The sequence below is a fragment of the Ammospiza nelsoni genome, chromosome 19 (assembly GCF_027579445.1).
Source record: "Ammospiza nelsoni isolate bAmmNel1 chromosome 19, bAmmNel1.pri, whole genome shotgun sequence".
Classification (NCBI taxonomy): Eukaryota; Metazoa; Chordata; class Aves; order Passeriformes; family Passerellidae; genus Ammospiza; species Ammospiza nelsoni.
This window is the reverse complement of record NC_080651.1, coordinates 9,759,364-9,777,657: the sequence shown is the minus strand read 5'-3', so window position 1 is coordinate 9,777,657 and position 18,294 is coordinate 9,759,364. Positions and strand designations below refer to the sequence as shown.

General features: G+C 60.7%; 2 protein-coding genes across 2 annotated transcripts; both read right to left on the bottom strand.

Moving 5' to 3' along the window:
- Positions 1-1,497: 1,497 nt before the first annotated feature.
- LOC132082009 (bMERB domain-containing protein 1-like) lies at positions 1,498-12,067 on the bottom strand. The gene is made up of 6 exons (XM_059486033.1): positions 11,879-12,067; positions 6,833-6,953; positions 4,511-4,584; positions 2,426-2,540; positions 2,224-2,297; positions 1,498-1,616 (listed from the first exon to the last, which is right to left on the bottom strand). The coding sequence occupies exons 1-6, from the start codon at positions 11,952-11,954 to the stop codon at positions 1,498-1,500; spliced, it is 579 nt and encodes a 192-aa protein (XP_059342016.1). The 5' UTR covers positions 11,955-12,067.
- Positions 12,068-15,835: 3,768 nt separating this feature from the next.
- Positions 15,836-18,292, bottom strand: MFSD6L (major facilitator superfamily domain containing 6 like). Its single transcript, XM_059486050.1, has one exon. It carries the CDS (start codon positions 18,290-18,292, stop codon positions 16,304-16,306), a length of 1,989 nt encoding a protein of 662 aa, XP_059342033.1. The 3' UTR covers positions 15,836-16,303.
- Between the last annotated feature and the right edge of the window lie 2 nt (positions 18,293-18,294).

Here is an 18,294-nt window from a genome sequence, read left to right as displayed (position 1 = left end):
TTCATTTCCTGCTGATCTTCCCTGCTTTTCTGTGAGCCCAGATACTCAGCAGCAGAAGAGAGAAAAGCAGGAGGCAGTGAGCCCTGCATGGCTCTCAGGGTCCCAGAGGCCTCACAGACACTGGCAGGGCCACCAGGAGCTGCTCCTGCTCTGGAAAATCAGCTCCTGGCTCATCCCGGAGCACAGAGCATGCAGGGCCTCTGTGTCTGTCCATCTCATGTCAGCTGTGACATTTCCAGAGGCCATCCACACCCCCCCGAGAGGTGACTCACGGCCACGGCCACCCTGTCACCCACAGGGGTGCCACCCTCTCGGTGGTGGGCAGGAGCTCATGGGACAGGAGCAGCTCTGCCCTGTGACAGATGGATGGGGACACGGCTGTCCCTGCCCTGTGAGGGGTGGATGGATGGATGGATGGATGGATGGATGGATGGATGGATGGATGGATGGATGGATGGATGGATGGATGGATGGATGGATGGATGGATGGGGATAGGGCTGTCCCCAGGGGCTGGTGAGGACACTGAGTGTGGGTCAGAGCCAGCAATGGGAGGGTTGGGCTCTTGCTGCAGCAGCAGGAGCTGCTCTGGGCATTCCAGGAGCTCCCAAGTGCAGCCCAGCTGTTCAGGGTTAGGTTCTGCTCCTCTCTGCCCACCCTGCTGGGCACACAACCCTTGCCCACCCTGCTGTGCCACAGCTGAGCCATCTCCTGAGGTGGTGCCAGGAGGGAAAACACCCACAGAGCTTCCAGCAGACATTTATTGGTTGGGGTTGAGGTGGATGCACATGAAGCTGTGTCTCTCCATGGGCTGGGCTCCTCTCCCAGCCCTCCCAGCACTTCTGTGTGCCCAGGGAGCAGCCTCAGGGCCACGGGGGGACACACAGACACAGCCTGCCCATCTCAGGGGGACACACAGACACAGCCTGCCTATCCTCAGGGGGACACACAGACAGAGCCTGCCCATCCTCCAGCACTGCCTCCAGCCCAGGCTGCCTCCAGAGGGGCAGGTTTGGAACCCAGGGCTCTCCTGGCCCTCTGGCTCCCCTCAGCCCAACCAAACTCTCTGGCTGGGTCACTCACTGTCCCAATGAGGCCTGGGAAGGCAGGACAGACAGGAGCCTTTGGTCTGTGTGGAACAAAGCAAATCCCTGTGGGCCAAGTACAGCAGCCCTGGAGAGTCTCTGGAGCAGCCCAGGATGGGATTGGCTCAAGGCTGGGATCAGCCCCAGGACAGGATCAGCCCCAAGACAGGATCAGCTCCAGGCTGGGATCAGCCCCAGGACAGGATCAGCCCCAGGCTGGGATCAGCCCCAGGACAGGATCAGCCCCAGGCTGGGATCAGCCCCAGGACAGGATCAGCCCCAGGACAGGATCAGCCCCAAGACAGGATCAGCTCCAGGACAGGATCAGCTCCAAGGAAGCCCCTCCTGCCCGTCCCGTGTCCCCAGGACATGCCCCTACCACGGCCGTGTCCTGTGCCAGGCGCTGGCAGTGCCCTACATGATGGAGCAGGTGAAGCCACAGCACCCCCTGAGCAGGGCCAGCCCTGTCTTGGTCACATAGGGAGCCGAGGTTTGCTGTCCCCTCGATGTCATCTTCTTCTCTGGGACAGGAGCTGCAGGAACAGGAACCCAGCTGTGTCTGGGGACAGGCACAGGGACAGCAGGGGCTGCTGCTCTGCCTGGGGACAGGACAGCCCAGGGCCACTGCTGTGCCTGGGGACAGGGACAGGGCACAGCAGGGGCTGCTGCTCACAGCTGCTCTGAGGCTGCTGCTGACCCTGAGGCAGGAGCTCCTGCACCTCCATGGCCCTGCCCTGGGGCTCTGGGTGTCCCCAGGGCTGGGAGTGCCTCCCATCACCCTGGGGAGGTGGCAGAGCACAGGGAAGGGGTGGCTGTCATCAGAGGAGTGGTGCCCATCTGCACCCACCCGGGGTGGGGCCGGTGTTCCAGGGGAGATGAAGGCTGGCAGCTCCAAGAAACCCCTCCAACCCCGTTCTCGGGGGCCATGTGGGAAATGCCAGGAGGGAAATCAGTGCCCAACATCTGCTCCAGTTCCAGGTGTTCCCACGCTGGGACCTCAATCAGCAGCACCCCCTGCCCCTTGCCCACCCTCCCCCAGGTGAGGCAGCCGCAGGCAGGGAACCCTTGGGGGCAGAGTGCCTGGGAAGGGGACAGACCCCAGGGAGGGTCAGTGCAGGCAATGAACACATCTGCACTCACTCGCTCTCTGGAGGCAGCTTTTGGAGAGCTTGCTCTGCAGGAACTCGGCCATTTCCTTGTCCTCTTCCCTTTCCCTGCGGCAAAGCACTCGGTTACTGCTGGGAAAGGAGCAGCAGGGCCCCAGGAGCCCTGGGAAGGCAGGACCCAGCTCAGGGGATGGATTGCAGAGTCCCCAGCGCGAGCAGCAGGTGACAACAGCTACCTGAGCCTTTCAAACTCCACATCATCCACCAGGAAATCCCGCGTCTCCACCAGCTTGTGGATCTGCTGCACCAGCTCCTCTTCCCTCTGCTTCTCCTCGTTGGATTTCTGGTTCTCTGCAGCACGGGGAGCACATTTCACATCCCACGGGGAGCACATTTCACATCCCATGGGGAGCACATTTCACACCCCACAGGGGCCATCCCACCCTCCAAGGCCAGTCCTGCTCTGCTCAGCTCCAAGCATGGGGGCAAAGCCAACCCAAGGGAGCGGCTGGATCCAGGCTTGGGCTGCTCAACGAGAGGAATCTCGTCCCAGCTGCCCTTGCTGGATGTGACAGCTCTCCTGGGGCTCTCCCGGGGCTCTCCCTGGGCTCTCCTGGGCTCTCCCACCGCCTGAATCAGTGCAGAGTCACCTGGGCGCTGTCTCTGAGCATCCCGCACTGCCGGCTGGGACAGGGCCACCCCCACGGCATCAGACCCAAGCACCGCTGTTTGGGGTTCATTAACACCGCTATTTGGGGTCACTACCACCGGTATTTGGGGTCACTAACACCGCTATTTGGGTCACTAACACCGGCATTTGGGGTTCATTAACACCGCTATTTGGGGTCACTAACACCGGCATTTGGGGTTCATTGACACCGCTATTTGGGGTTCACTAACACCGGCATTTGGGGTTCATTGACACCGCTATTTGGGGTTCATTGACACCGCTATTTGGGGTCACTAATACCGGTATTTGGGGTTCACTAACATCAGTATTGGGGTTCATTAACACCGGCTATTCGGGGTTCAATAATACCGGCTATTCGGGGTTCAATAATACCGGCTCTTTGGGGTCATTAACACCAGTATTTGGCGTTCATTAACACCGGTATTCAGGGTTAACTAACACCGCTATTTGGAGTTCATTACGCCGGCAATTTGGGGTTCATTAACACCGGTATTTGGAGTTCACTAACATCGGTATTCGGGGTTCATTAACACCGGCTATTGGCCGTTAATTAACAAACTGCAGTCTGAGGCAGAACCTGTCAGGGTTAAGGTCCCCCCGGACAGACGCTGCCCCTTCCCGCTGCTGGCAGAGCCCATCACGGTGACATCTGAGTCACCAAAGGCGCAGTGGCCCTGGCCGGGCTCTGAGCAGCACTGACGTGTTCCTGCCTTTATCCAAAGCTCAGCTGCTGGGGCTGTCTCACCACAACAGGCGTGTGCAGGCTTTTTCCAGCACACACTGCTCTGAGTCAACTCATAAAGACAACAAAAAGCAGAATTTCTGCTCTCAGCTGAGCCTGGGAGCACTGAAAAGGCACGAAATGAAAGCCCAAAGCAGATGAAGGAAAGCCAGGCTCATTTCCTCCAGCTGCAAAAAAACCCCCAATTTATCTCTGCTCTGAGCCGTGGTTTAGGGAAAGGCTTGGTTTAGGGAAAGGCTTGGTTTATGGACTGGAAGGAGTTGGGATTAAAGCCCCCATGAGATGTGGAGCAAGGAGCTCCCGTTTTCCTGGCAGGATGCTCCCCTCCCCACTGAGCCCCCATCCACACACCGAGCCAGGTTTACTGGGGGGAGCAGCACCCCAATATTGAGCAGCACCTGGGCTCTGCCTGTGTCCACTCTGTGGCTGCCAGGCCCAGCCAGCACCGTGGCACTGTGGCACCTGGCAGGGCCACCCCGGCCTCTGGGGTGTGCTGGGCACGGCACAGAGGAGGTGCTGGGGACACAGCTGGGCACAGCTGGGCCCTGCCTGAGCCCAGCACCCCTGTAACACCTGCCCTGGGACAAGGAGTGCAAAACCCTGGGGAGAGCAGCATCCTCAGGGATCCCAGCATTGTCAGGGATCCCAGCATTGTCAGGGATCCCATCAGCCCATGGATCCCAGCATTGTCAGGGATCCCATCAGCCCATGGATCCCAGCATTGTCAGGGATCCCATCAGCCCATGGATCCCAGCACCCCGGGGATCCCATCACACTGGGGATTTCAGCACCCTCGGGAATCCCAGCAATGTGAGGGATCCCATCACCCCAGTGATTCCAGTACCCCAGGGATCCCAGCAGCCTCGGGGAGCACCCCCAGAGCCTCACCTGGCAGGTCCAGCAGTTTCTGGAGCTCTGTTTTCAGCCGGCTGATCTCCTGGCAGAGCTGGATGTCGTCCATCCTGCAGGGACACAAACGGGACCTCTGAGGGGGAAAGCTGGCACAGGAGAGGCTCAAACCCCCCGAGCAGCACCCAGGCAGTGCCTGTGGTGGGATCCCAGATTTCCCTGCCTTCCCATGGGAAATGCAGCCCACTTCACCCCAGATTTTTGTTGGGGCTCTGGTTGTTGGCAGACAGAAAGTTAAATATCCTAATGATAACAAAGCCTTATCAAAACCTGGCCCATCCACCAGGCAAGGGCTGCTGTGTTTCTCCTGGTCCCAGAAAATAATCCCCAAAGAGCAAATTCAAAAAGAATTGGAAGCTGCTGCCATAAAAAAAAAAAAAAAAAAAAAAAAAAAAAAAAAAAAAAAAAGATCTTTTTTATCCCACCTTCCTGCAGAATTAAATAAAGGTAGAAACATGAAACGTAACAGAGAGGGTGTGCAGAGCACCAGGGGGCCACAGGGACAGCAGAGATTGCTGGGGACACACTGATTGAAATGAAAATTACACTCAGATGAGAGCTGGATAATTGTTGCATTTAAATGGAAATTAATTCTGGAGACACTGATAGGGAGAATAAAAGATAATAAATTCTGGTTTCAATTAAAATCAGGAGGGGTTGCAGGGACGAGCAGCCAGGAGGCTCCTCTGGGGCTGGGATTGGTTCCACCCCTACTGGTGCCACCTGTGGCAGCCTCAGCCAGAGCCAGGTGTCCCAGGGAGCCTCAGAGCCTCAGGGACCAGGGTGGAGCTGCAGCTCCCACAGAATCGCAGCCGTTTCCTTCTGCCCTGTGAAGGAGAAGTGTTTGGTGCCCCGTTGTTCCCAGAGCAGGGACACCCAGGAGCTGGCATGGCTCATCTGACATTGCCCACGAGAGCAGACTCTGGTTATTATGGGGGTCCCTGCCCTGTTCAGCTGCTCACCCTGCTAGTTCTCCATCTCCCTGAGCCCTGCAGTCCATCCACCCACCCTGAGCATCACCTTCTGTCCCGCTGGGGACCAGAAAGGGCCTTGGAGCCCCTGCGTCCCACCCCTCTGAGGCTGTGCTGCAGAGCCCAGCTCTGGGCTCCCCCTCTCCAGCAGCAGCGCCCCAGGAACTCCTCAGCCTTCCCTGGCTCATCCTGGGCCCTGCAGAGCTGAGCCTGAGCTCCCCCAGGTCACAGAGCCACCCCAGATCTCCCACAGCTTCCCCAGAGCTCCCACAGCTCCCACAGCTCCCCCAGAGCTCCCACAGCTCCCCCAGAGCTCCCTCAGAGCTCCCACAGCTCCCCCAGTTCCCCCACAGCTCCCCCAGAGCTCCCACAGCTCCCACAGCTCCCCCACAGCTCCCCCAGAGCTCCCACAGCTCCCACAGCTCCCCCAGAGCTCCCCCAGAGCTCCCACAGCTCCCCCAGAGCTCCCCCAGATCTCCCACAGCTCCCCCAGTTCCCCCACAGCTCCCCCAGAGCTCCCACAACTCCCCCAGGTCCCAGCCAGGCACTCCTGGCCTGTCCCAGCCCCACGGGATCACTGTGGCAGCCAAGCCCACCAGGAGGTTTCTGCAGCAGATTTACCTTTGCTTTCCAAGGGAGAAACCAAACCAAGGTTAAGGAAACACCAGAGCTGGAGCTCTGACAGCACCTGAGAGCATCAGGCGCTGTTGCCATGGAAAGCCTTTAGGAGCTGCACTTCTGATGTTTCCACAACTCCTTTTCAAACTCGAGTTCAGGGGCAGCTGTGCCCCAAAGAGGCTCCAAATCTGAGCCTGAAAGCAGCTCAAAGCTTCCACTGCCCAGATTGACCTGACTCTCACATGTAGCGCAGAGGGACAGACACACAGCACAGAGGGACAGACACTCACAGGTAGCACAAAGGGACAGACACATGGCACACAGAGGGACAGACACAGCACACAGAGGGACAGACACTCACAGGTAGCACAAAGGGACAGACACACAGCACACAGAGGGACAGACACTCACAGGTAGCACAAAGGAACAGACACAGCACACAGAGGGACAGACACATGGCACACAGAGGGACAGACACAGCACACAGGGGGACAGACACTCACAGGTAGCACAAAGGGACAGACACATGGCACACAGAGGGACAGACACTCACAGGTAGCACAAAGGGACAGACACAGCACACAGAGGGACAGACACAGGTAGCACACAGGACAGACACACAGCACACAGAGGGACAGACACAGGTAGCACACAGGACAGACACACAGCACACACATGGACAGACACACAGCACAGAAGGACAAACACTCACATGTAGCGCAGCTCCGACTCCCGGCGCACCAGGATCTCCCGGATCCGCTCGATCCTGAAGAGCTCCCCCTCGATGTCATCCACGGTGGTGGTGGAGTCGGCCATGGACACGATCTCGTCCTCTGGACAAGGAGCAGGGAACAGGAGCAGCCTGAGGCAGCAGGAGAGCAGCGGGGCCCTGGGGCAGCCTCGGGAACAGCAGCAGCAGCAGTTCCCTGCTCCCGGCCCGTGCCAGGCTCTGTGCTGGGACAGAGCCTCACGTTCCCTGGGGTCCCCCTCTCCCCGAGCAGCAGCAGCCCAAGGGAGCTGCAACCTGCTGGATGGGAGGGCAGGAATGTCCCTTTCCTTTTCCAGAGGCACAGAAACCTCCGGCACATCCAGCACAGAGAGCTGAGCCTGCCCTGCACCCTCCTGCTGAGCAGGAGCAAACCCGGGCACACAAAGCTCAGAGCTGAGAGCCACGGGGTGAATTCCTGCTGCTGCTCCTCCTCATCACAGGCTGGCTGGACACCCCCATCCCTCCCAGCCACCGGGGTGAGCCCCCGTTCAGCTCCCCCACCCTCTGCAGGGCTGAGCTCACATCCAGCCCCCACCTGGGGAAACTGAGGCAGGGAAGGGGGGGGGGTCACCGGCTCAGGGTGAGGCAGGAGCTTCACAGCAAAACGTGGGATAAAGGGGCTGTGATTCGTGTTTGAGAGGATGCACAGGGTGAAAGCCCATCCGCCTCTGGCCGTGGCTCTGACCAGCAGCCCGGCCTCCCCCGCTGTGACTCACACACAAATCCCACTCGCTGCTCCTGCCTGGCCCATGGATTCCTCTGGATGCTGTGGGGATCCCACAGGGACTCCCAGCCGGGTTTGGGGAGCAGCTGAGGATTTGGGAACAGCTGAGGATTTGGGAATAGCTGAGGATTTGGGAACAGCTGAGGATTTGGGAATAGCTGAGGATTTGGGAACAGCTGAGGATTTGGGAATAGCTGAGGATTTGGGAATAGCTGAGGATTTGGGAATAGCTGAGGATTTGCTGCAGGCCAGCTCCCAGCCTGGGCTGGCTCAGACATGACTCTGAGCCTGTCACCTGAGCCTGTCACCAGTGCCAGCAGCAGCACCTTTGTCACATCCCAGCCAGCCCCACATTCCCGGGGGTGCTGGGGACAGGGGCAGAGCCAGGCTGGGGGACAACATTCCAAACAACATTCTAAAAACTCCTGCAGGGCGGGTCTGCTTCCTCTGACCCTTACAGAACACAGCTCCCCTCTGAGGCTTTGCCTTCCTGCAGCCCTGGGACTTTCCCTGTGCAGGAAGAGGGGAAAGAACAGAAATCCAGCTGTTCCCAGGAAGAGGGGAAAGCACAGAAATCCAGCTGCTCCAGGAAGAGGGGAAAGCACAGAAATCCAGCTGTTCCCAGGAAGAGGGGAAAGCACAGAAATACAGCTGCTCCCAGGAAGAGGGGAAAGCACAGAAATACAGCTGCTCCAGGAGCAGGATTGCCCAGGCAGGGATGCTGGGAGATGCCAAGCTGTGTGGTCTGGGCATCCTGAGGGTTACAGGGCAGGAAGAATCAAACTCCAAGGCACAGGAGCAAACTCTCTGCACTCTCTGTCCTCTCCCCATCATGAAACACTGCTCAGGAAATCATTCCCAGAGTGGGACACATTTCCAAAACTTCCAGCAGGGAAGGTTTATTGTGGAAATCCGATGGTTTGGATCCATGTGTGTGGTTTGGGGAAGACTTTTCTTCTGTTTCTGGCTTGGAAACCCATGAGGGTTCTTAGAGGTTGTGTCCCTGCCCCTAGGCAGGAAGGGCAGGCTGAGGCTGATGCCAGGGCAGGAAGGGCAGGCTGAGGCTGATGCCAGGGCGTGACTCTTCCCTTGGTCCCTGTTGGGGTTCGGGGTGAGGCTGGATGAGCCCCCAGCAGCTCCTGTTGGGGTTCAGGGCAGGGTGAGGCTGGATGAGCAGCTCCTGTTGGGGCTCAGGGTGAGGCTGGATGAGCCCCCAGCAGCTCCTGTTGGGGTTCAGGGCAGGGTGAGGCTGGATGAGCAGCTCCTGTTGGGGCTCAGGGTGAGGCTGGATGAGCCCCCAGCAGCTCCTGCCCAGCTCTGCTCTCCCCTTCCCCCCCTCCTGACGGTTGCCAAGGGACCGGCCTGTGCCTGCTACAGCATCACCGTGCGGTTGCTAAGGGACCAGAGTGCGGTTGCTAGGGGACCGGGATGCTGAGGTCCTTCATCCCGAGCACTCTGGGGCTCTGCTCCCCCACAGCTCCTCTGGCCTGGGATGTTTTGCTGCAGCTGCACCCAGCTGAGCAGCTGGGGACGGCCCCAGGGGCCCGCTGCAGACGCTGCCAGATGTGCAGGGACCAGCACAGCTGGAGGGGCGGGTGGCACAGCTGGCACCAAAAGCTGTGCTGCTGTGTCCCCTCTGTGTCAATAAACACAGAGATACACAAACCCGGGGTTCCTGCAGCCTCTGTGCCCAGGGACACGCCAGGGGCACCCCAACCTGCCCGGGGACACCTCAGCTTGCCTGGGGCACAGGGCGGGGCTGGGGACAGGGACGGTCCCTCCTGGCCTGGGAATGACCCGGGAGGTTCTGATCCCTGCTGGAACGATCACTGCGCTGAGGTTCCCAGCAGGAATTTCCCGGGGGCAGCGCCAGGGCTGGAGCAGCTCCAGAATCCCAGAATGGCATCGGCACAGCCATGCCAGCTGCGAGAGGGGAATCCTCGGCAGGGCGGGCAAAGGGAGGAGGCAGCGCTGGGACAGGAGGAGGTGACAGGGATGGGACGGGAGGAGGTGACAGGGCTGGGACTGAAGGAGGTGACAATGCTGGGATGGGAGAAGGAGGCAGGGCTGAGCTGCTTTCCCCCACCTGCAGCCGGAGGCTGGGGTGTAATTCCAGCCCCTGGGCAGAGCCCACAAGGGCAGGAAAGCTCCTGACTGGGCTCTGGGTTTGTTCTGGCACCACCGGGCGTGGCTGGCACCGCCCTGCCCTCCCACGCTGCTCCCAAGTCACCTTTATGCTGGACACTGAACAGGTCAGAGTGTGCTGTGACATGGGGACAGTGGGAAGGTCACAGCACAGCCCAGCCAAGGCTGCAGGGCTCAGCTGGAGGGGGCCAGCCCTTGGCTGAGCCTTCAGGAGCTGTGGTCAGTCCTGGCACTCTGCAGCCCTCAGGAATTCCAAGGAACTGCTCCCCAAGCAGGCGGTGCTGGACAAGAAGCTCTGACAGGACCTTTGTGTGCCTGGAGCTGCTGAATTCAGGGCAGAAGCAGAGGGAGGGCAGTGCCAGGAGAGAACTGCTGGAAAATTAACCCACAAACCCTGGGATGGAGAAGGGGACACCCATGGCAGGGTGGTCACTAAAGCTGGGAGCAAGCCCACAATCCAGTTCTCCCTCTGGGGACAGACAGGATGGCCCCAAGTGTGGCCACATTGCCCAGGAGTCCCTGTGCTCCCACAGCTCTCCCAGAGCAGCACAGCCACACAGAAAACCTTACACAAACCCTAAACACAGAAACCCCAGTGCCAGAGCCAAAGGGATCCTGCCTGGCACCACTTCAGGCTGGCAAAGCAAGGACAGAAATTTGGAGATGCTCTGATCAGCCCAGGGAGGGGCCTCAGCTAACGAGGAGTGTAACAGCCAGAGACTTCCATTGCAGATGGTTCGGGGACAGCATTTGGGCAGGCAGCAGCCAGCTGGGATGAGTCACAGCAGCCAACAGCGCAGGGTGAGCTTTGGGCAATTCTCTTCAGGATTAGAGTTGGGAAATCGATTGTCAGCCCCTGTGGAGGGTCAGAGCCCTTCATGGGGGCACCATCCCGAGAAGCCTCAGCTCAGCCTTGCATTCCCTCTGCTCCTGCCAGCAGCGGGGACAGGGGACACTCAGCCTGACTCCAGCAGGACAAGAGGCTCCAAGGGCTCAGTGCTGCTCAGGCTCAGTCTGAGCTGTCCTGGTGGGGAGCAGGCAGCAGAGCAGCACCCGAACAGCAGACAGGGATTGCTGTTCTTACCCGTCCCAAGGTCCTCACCCACTCCAAGTTTCCCAGGAGCTGGGAGCTCACAGAACTGCTCTGAATCAGCAGAATCACAGCCACCATAGCCCTGCTCACAGGCACCCGTGGGGAGCGTCCTGCCCATACCCAGCACCCTGAGTCCAGTCCCTGACCCCTATGTCACCCAGCTGCTGGAGCAGAGGACGGGCTGCTGAAGCCCTCAGAGCCCCACGGGAGGTGTAGGGGAGGACACACACTGCCAGGAAAGGCACAAAGGGAAAGGACCCAAATATTCCACAGCTCTCCCAGGAGCTGAACAGCTTCACGGGCACCTCACAGCCCCCAGGCAGTACCAGCAGGATGCTGGAGCCGGTGATCCCTCCTGCCCTGCCCCTCCAGCTGTCTGTCCGAGCCCGCTGGGTGCAGGGGGCTGAGGGGGAGCAGACAGGGGCAGGGAAGGGGAGGGCTCGGAGGGGCGGTGGAGCAGAGGGATCGCAGGCGCCTCCCTTGGCCCAGCCCAGCGCTGCGACCCTTCCTCCAGCCCAAGGTCGAGGGCTCTGCTCAAGGCGATTCCCCCGCTTGGCGTCCCCGCTCTCCTCACCTCGGTCCTGCTGCAGGGACCGATCTGAGAGGGGCAAAGGCGGTGAAGGACAGGGCGAGCCCTCCCGTGCCCCGCTCACAGCCGTGCCCAGGGCCGCGCACGCAGCGAGATGTGACCGTGCTGCCCCGGTGTGTCCCTGCAGACACCCCCTGCACCCACCCTTCCTCCCCTCCAGGCCCACTTCCTCCCGTCCTTACTGTCCCCCAGGCACTCCATCCATCCATCCATCCATCCATCCATCCATCCATCCATCCATCCATCCATCCATCCATCCATCCATCCATCCCCACTCCCGATGGCCGCTCGGGGACCCGGGCGGGCTCCGTTTGCTGGATGAAGCCGCCGGTTCCCCGCCAGCTGCCGGGGCTCGGCTGCCCGGATTGTCCCGGACCCGGGCCGGGGGAAGTTGGGCTCGGGCGGTGCCGGTACCGGTACCGGCGCCGCGGCGCTCACCTGGCCCCGCGCCGGCCGGCGGCCAGCGGGTGGATTCCATGGAGCCGTAGCGGGGAGAAGCGCGGCTGCCCTCCATGCGCAGCCAGCGCGCCGTGCTCCACCGGGCCGGGGACTCCCGCTGCTTGCACCGCTCCCTCCGCGCTGCTCCCGCCGCTCCCTCCGCTCCGCCGGGGCGGGGGCTGTCACCGATCCCACTGCACCGACCCACGGCTCCGCTCCGCCGGGGCGGGGGCTCCCGCTGCTCCCTCCGCTCCGCTCCCGTCGCTCCCCCTGCTCTGCTCTCTCCGCTCCGCCGGGGCGGGGGCTCCTGCCGCTCCCGCCGCTCCCTCCGCTCCGAGCCCCCCGCCTGCAGCCCCCTGCCCCCGCAGCTTCACCCGGCTCCTTTCAGCCCCAAAAGCGCAGCATCGGCACCGACCGAGCGGGGCCCGGGCAGTAAGGGCGCCAGGCTCCGTGGGGCACGCGGGTGGGACACGGGGTGGCGGGGGTGAGGCTCAGCACCCAACAACCCCCTAAAACCCGCTGAGCCAGAGCAGCCGTGGTTCCTGGTAGAAGCAACTTTTGCCCATGGAAAAACCCAAGAGCAAGAGTTTGAGCCAAGCCCCAAGGGCTGGAGTGCAGCAGGAACCTCAGCAGGACCTGGGGCTCCCTCCTGTCTCGGCCAGGACAGCAATGCCCGGGGGCACTGCCCTAGGCTGGGCACAGCAAACGGCCAGGACGGGCTGGGTGTGGGGGCAAACCCTGCTCTGACAGGGTTTGTGCCCCCAGAGCACCTGGCTGAGGAGTCACGGCTCTGCAGGGACACACCTCAACACCCCTTCCCCCAAAACACAGCGAGGGGACACACCTCAACATCCCTCCCAAAACACAGCGAGGGGACACACCTCAACATCCCTCCCAAAACACAGCGAGGGGACACACAGAGTCCTCTGCTGGGACAGCTCTCGGCCAGGATGTGCCTGAGGGTGACACTGATGTCCCCACGCACAGCTCCAAGGGCTCAGGGACACCCCAGCTCAGTGAGGTGGCTCAGGGACACTTTGGAAAGTGCCCCTGGCTGGAGAGCAGGGACACGGTGACACTGGGGGGGTCTGGGGGATCCAATCCCACCCAGAACCAGCCCGTGGGCTCTGGTCACAACAGCCTCAGCTCCAGCCAGTGCAACACAAACCTGAGCCAAATCCTGGAATTCCCACCTCCAACAGCCAAAGAGGAGCTCCCGGCTCTTGATCCAGCCGAAGGATTTGAAGCAGAACAGAGATGGTGCTTCATTCTTTGAGGATAACTGTGGAATATAAACACAACAAGCCAAAAATTAAGAGTCTCTGTCTAGAAACAGGGGAAAAGGATATGGGAGCTGTTCCTCTGGGATGGAAATGCAGCAGCGGCACCTCTGGAAATGCAGAAGCACTCTCCCAGGAGCAGCACAAAGCCAGGGGGCCGTGGGGGTGGGCTGGGAGCTGGAAGGGTGACCCTTGTCAAACGGGGAGCTCCAGCATTCCAGGGAATCGCTCAGGAATGCCCTGGGGCTGTAAGGAACTGCCGGCTCCCAGCCGAGGGGAGGGACACGGCTGCCCGGGCTGGTTTGGGCGTGCAGGGGCTGCTTTGGGGGTTTGGGGGCGCAGGGGCTGCTTTGGGGGTTCGGGGGTGCAGGACTGCTTTGGGTGTGCAGGGACTGCTTTGGGGGTTTGGGGGTTTGGCTCTGCAGGGGCTGGTTTGGTTTTGGCTGTGCAGGGAAGGAGAGCCATGAAGCTGCTGCCTCTCAGCCGATGAAGGGATCAGCGCCCCCAGCCCTGGAGCCAGCGGGGCTGCAGTGACTCACCTTGTTTTGGTCGCTCGGAAGCGCAGAGAAAATGAACCTGTAAATATTTTAATCAGTTCTTCAGGCAACCACTCTCCAGGATGACTTTCACTGCGAACAGCCAAATCTGCTGGGGGCTGAACCGGAGTTTAATGCATTTTATACACTCAATTTATCGGGAGTGAATCAGGCAGCCCAGAGCCACCCAGAGCCAGGATACAATTCACCACTGGAGCTGCTGGATTGGATGGAATCCTCGGGGCAGGGGGGAGTGCAAATCAGGCACAGGAGCAGCTGGGCTTCCTCCTCAGCCCAGGTCCTGGAACTCTGAGGCTGAGGAGTTTCAATGGGACCTTCCCTGCTCCTCCTCAGGAAGATGTGTTCGTGCTGTGGACGGGCAGGATTTAAGGGAATGCCCAAAGTCAGTGTGCTAATCTTGCACAATGAGGGATTTTTTAAAGATTATCAATCCATTAAACACATTCGGTGCAGATTCAGGGGAGTCACCCCTCTGCACCGATGAACAGGCTCCTGTCACTGCAAGGCTTCTCCCCGTGAATCTGGAATCCAGCAGCCGCTGCTGTGCTGAGAATGATGAAAAGGGCGCGGCTCACCCAGGTAATCGCTTCTAACGAGGGCAGCTGAAGCAGCAGCTGCATTTCAAAGCGTTCCAGCTCTTTCTGCGCCGCTCACAAAGGCTCGGGATGCGCTGCGTGCAGGGATGAGCCTGACTGCAGGCAGATCCCCCATTAACACGCTTTGTTCCTCGGGTATTACACGACAATAAGACCGGGAGAAATTCTTGATATCAAAATTGCTCCGCTCGTGTTTGAATTCCCGGGAGATGATAACATCTTAATAAAAAGTTCCAGCTATTCTCGGCACGGGGACAGCTCTATCTATGGAGCCACTCCAGCGCAGCATTTTGCTGGCGCACAGGATCGCTGCCAGGAGAGCGGGAGCTAATTACCCTGAAAACATCTGATGCACACATAATGCGGGATCGATGCCTACAGAGGGAGGAATTATCGCCCGGAGCCCTTCCCTTGTCTCCAGCGCTTCCTGCCGAGCCCACAGCGCGGCACGGTGACACACTGCCAGGCCATTTGCATATGCCACAATAAATGTGCATCTCCATAAATATTCTGCTTTCTGCAGCTGCCCGTCTCGGGGTCTGTGAGCCACTCATGCAGATGTTACTGAAATCCATCCCTGTGCACAGGAATGATGCGATTTCCTGACCGAGGAATACCTGATAACTGACAGCAGCCTTTGCTGTGCCTTAAGGGACTCCAAGGCTCATTTAAGGGGTTCATTTAAACCCCATTTAAGATCTTCTGATGACACCAGACCACTGATTTTCCATTGAGAAGCATAACTTACCTCCTGGAGAGGGGCTGGAATCTGTGCATTGGAGGTGAAGGCAGGGCAGGTGAGGGGGCTTAACCCAGGAACAGGTAAAGAGGAGGGCTGGGAACCAGTGACTTCCAGCTGGGAACAGCCTGGGATAACTCAGTGTGTAGGAGATCCTCTGGCATGGAGCGAGCGCTGCTCTCTGTGTGCACCTGTGCCCAGGTGTTGCTTTGTTACTGAGGGTTAATAAAGCACATAATTTCCCCTTCTCTTTCTGCGGTTGTGCTGTCCCTGCCTGGCTGTTTCAGCAGCCGCAGGAGCCCTGCTCAGGATGCAGCTGAGCGAGGGCAGGTGTCCCATCCCAGCCCCGGAAATCCCAGCCCGGGAGCCCAGGCCCCTTCCTGCCACCTGGAACGCCGGGCACGCCCTAAATCAGCCCCGGGAAGTGCCCAGGAGGGCCGGGCCAGCCAGCACACCTTAAATCAACCCCGGGAAGTGCCCAGCAGGGCCGGGCCAGCCGGGCACGCCCTAAATCAGCCCCGGGAAGTGCCCAGGAGGGCCGGGCCAGCCAGCACACCTTAAATCAGCACCGGAAAGTGCCCAGGAGGGCTGGGCCAGCCAGCACACCTTAAATCAGCACTGGGAAGTGCCCAGCAGGGCCGGGCCAGCCAGCACACCTTAAATCAGCCCCGGGAAGTGCCCAGCAGGGCCGGGCCAGCCGCGGGCTCTGAGCACACTGGAGGGCTCTCCCAGCAGATTCCCAGCAGGAATAACACCAAAATAACAAAGCACGACACGGCTGGCAGTCTGTGGATAAACCTCCTCTTACAAATGAACCGGGTTTTTATTCACATCCCTTATAAAGTGGAGAGAGTTCACCGCCACCCCGGAAGGGTTCTGGCGCTGTCAGCCAGTAGTTTCCATTTGGTGGTGTCACAGCCCAGGTCACAACTGTCACTCAGCCTCAGCGGCAGCTCTGGCAGCAACAATCCAAGCTTGGTTTGTGACTGAAAACTCAGCTACATTCATTTAGCCAATGTACACCTGAAATACCCTTTTGGGATTTTGGAAGCAAAATCATCAAGTTAAAAAGGAAAAATTACCAAAAATGTAGAATGCTATAAAGTAAGAAAATAAGATTTATAAGAGTTTTTAAAAATAAAAATCTCTCCTGTCAGATATAGCAGTATATATTCAGCAGTTTAGAATTGATGGTGATTTGTGGACATTATCATTGCCAGGTTCCCATTCCACCCCACAGATTTAGGTACAGACTAGTTGATCCCATGCTGCTGTATCCAATTCCTGTTAAAGCTCTCATCCTTCATCGCCTTTACCAGCCAGTCCTTCTCGCTCTCCTCCTCGGAGTCACTCATTTCACTGGAATCCGCAGCCAGCAGCCGGGAATAATTAATTTTCCTCTGCCGGGGCAGTCTGGATCGGACAATTAGGGAGAAGAGGGTCCAGATCCCGAGCCCCACGCAGCTGGCCCGGAGCAGCACGGGCAGCCCGAGGAGCTGCACCACAAACCCTGCCCCGAGGCTGCCCAGGCCGGCCCCAGCCGTGCCCAGCGCCCGCAGCAGGGCGAGCAGGGCACGCTCGGTGCCCGGCGTGGCCACGTCCCGCACTGTCCCCTGCGTGTGCCACCGCAGGGCCCCGCTGCCGAGGCCGGACAGGGCCTGCAGGGGCAGCGCTGCCCAAGGCACCCGGAGCAGGGAATAGCTCAGGAGCTGCGCTGCCAGCGCGCCCAGGCCCAGCGCCTCTGCCCCGCCGCCCGGCAGCGCCCGCAGCAGCCGCGGCCCCAGCGGGTGAAGCGCCAGCTCTGCCAGCGGCCCCAGCGCCACCCAGAGCCCCACGAGCAGCTCGCTGCCGCCCTGGTCCTGCAGCTGCCACGGCAGGAAGCTGTGGCTGGCAGAGCTGGCGGCGCCCACGAGGAACAGGGCGCCCGCAAAGAGCAGCGCCCGGCCGTGCCCCCGCAGCAGGGACAGCGCCTTGGGCAGCCCGGGAGCGCGGGGGCTCCGTCTGGGATTGGAGCTGGCAAAGGAGACGCTGACCGTCAGGGAGAGCACGGCCAGCACAGCGTAGGCGTAGAAGTGCACGGCCAGGCGGGGGATGGAGCCGCCGAGGGAGCAGGGCAGCCGATCCACCAGCACGGACACGCCACACGCCCCGGCGGCTGCACCCACACAGCCCCACGGCCACAGCCCCCCGTGCCTGTCCGTGGCGTCCACAAAGTCCAGGTACTCGTACACACTCTCATCCATGGCCCATTCCAGGGACGTGGCCAGCAGCTCCCAAAGCACCACGGCGCCCAGGACCATGAGAAAAACCCGGTACTGTCTGTCTTGGGAGACGCTCTGCACTGCCTCCAAGCTGGCATCTCCAGAGTTTGAAAGGTTTTCAGGCACGTGGGTATCTCCAACGGCGGGAGGAGCTGTTTTAAACAAAGCTGGCTCATTACCCTCAGTGGCATTTAGGCTTTCCTCAGCATTATCAGCAGGATCGGTAGCAGCAGAACCCGGAGTTTCCTCCGGGAGCCCCGGAGAGGGAGGGCTGTAGGACGCCGGCCCTCCTGGTTCCGGTGTCTGCTGATCGATGCCTTTCACCGTCCGGCCAGAGCGACCATCCGAGGAGCCTTTTCCCTTTGGATCGCCTTCCCCAGTCCCTCTGCCGCGTTTCTGAAGCGCACCTGCTGTGCCCAACAGCCCCTGGGAGGCTGAACTGCCCAGAGCGGGCTCCCTGCTCGCTGCCACCACGTCAGCAGCCCTTGTCCCGGCTCGCCCTGGCACAGCTCTGGTGTGCGGCACAGCGCTCGGGTTCAGCGCTCTGTCACTGCTCCTGCCGGGGCTGGGCACGGGGCTGGGCACTGGGGTGGGCACCGGGCTGGGCAGAGCGGAGGGGAGCACGGAGGGCAGCGGGGCGGGCAGGGAGCCGGGCAGGCCGAGCTGCAGGCTGCAGCCCGTGTGCGCCGCGTCCCCCGCGGGCGGGATGAGGGTGAGCGCCAGGCTGGCCCCGGCCGAGCCCAGCGCCGTGCCCAGCAGCAGCAGGAGCCGCCCGGCGCGGCCCCGCGGGCAGCACAGCGGCACGGCCAGCGCCGCCAGCAGCCGGGCCCCGGCCGCGGCCCCCACCAGCGGCGCGGGCAGCCCGAGCAGCCGCAGGTAGAGCGGCAGGAAGGGCTCGGCGCAGCCCCGGCCCGCGCCCTGCAGCCCCCGGAACAGCGCGGCCAGCGCCAGCGCCCGGCCCACGTCCCAGCGCTCGCTCATGG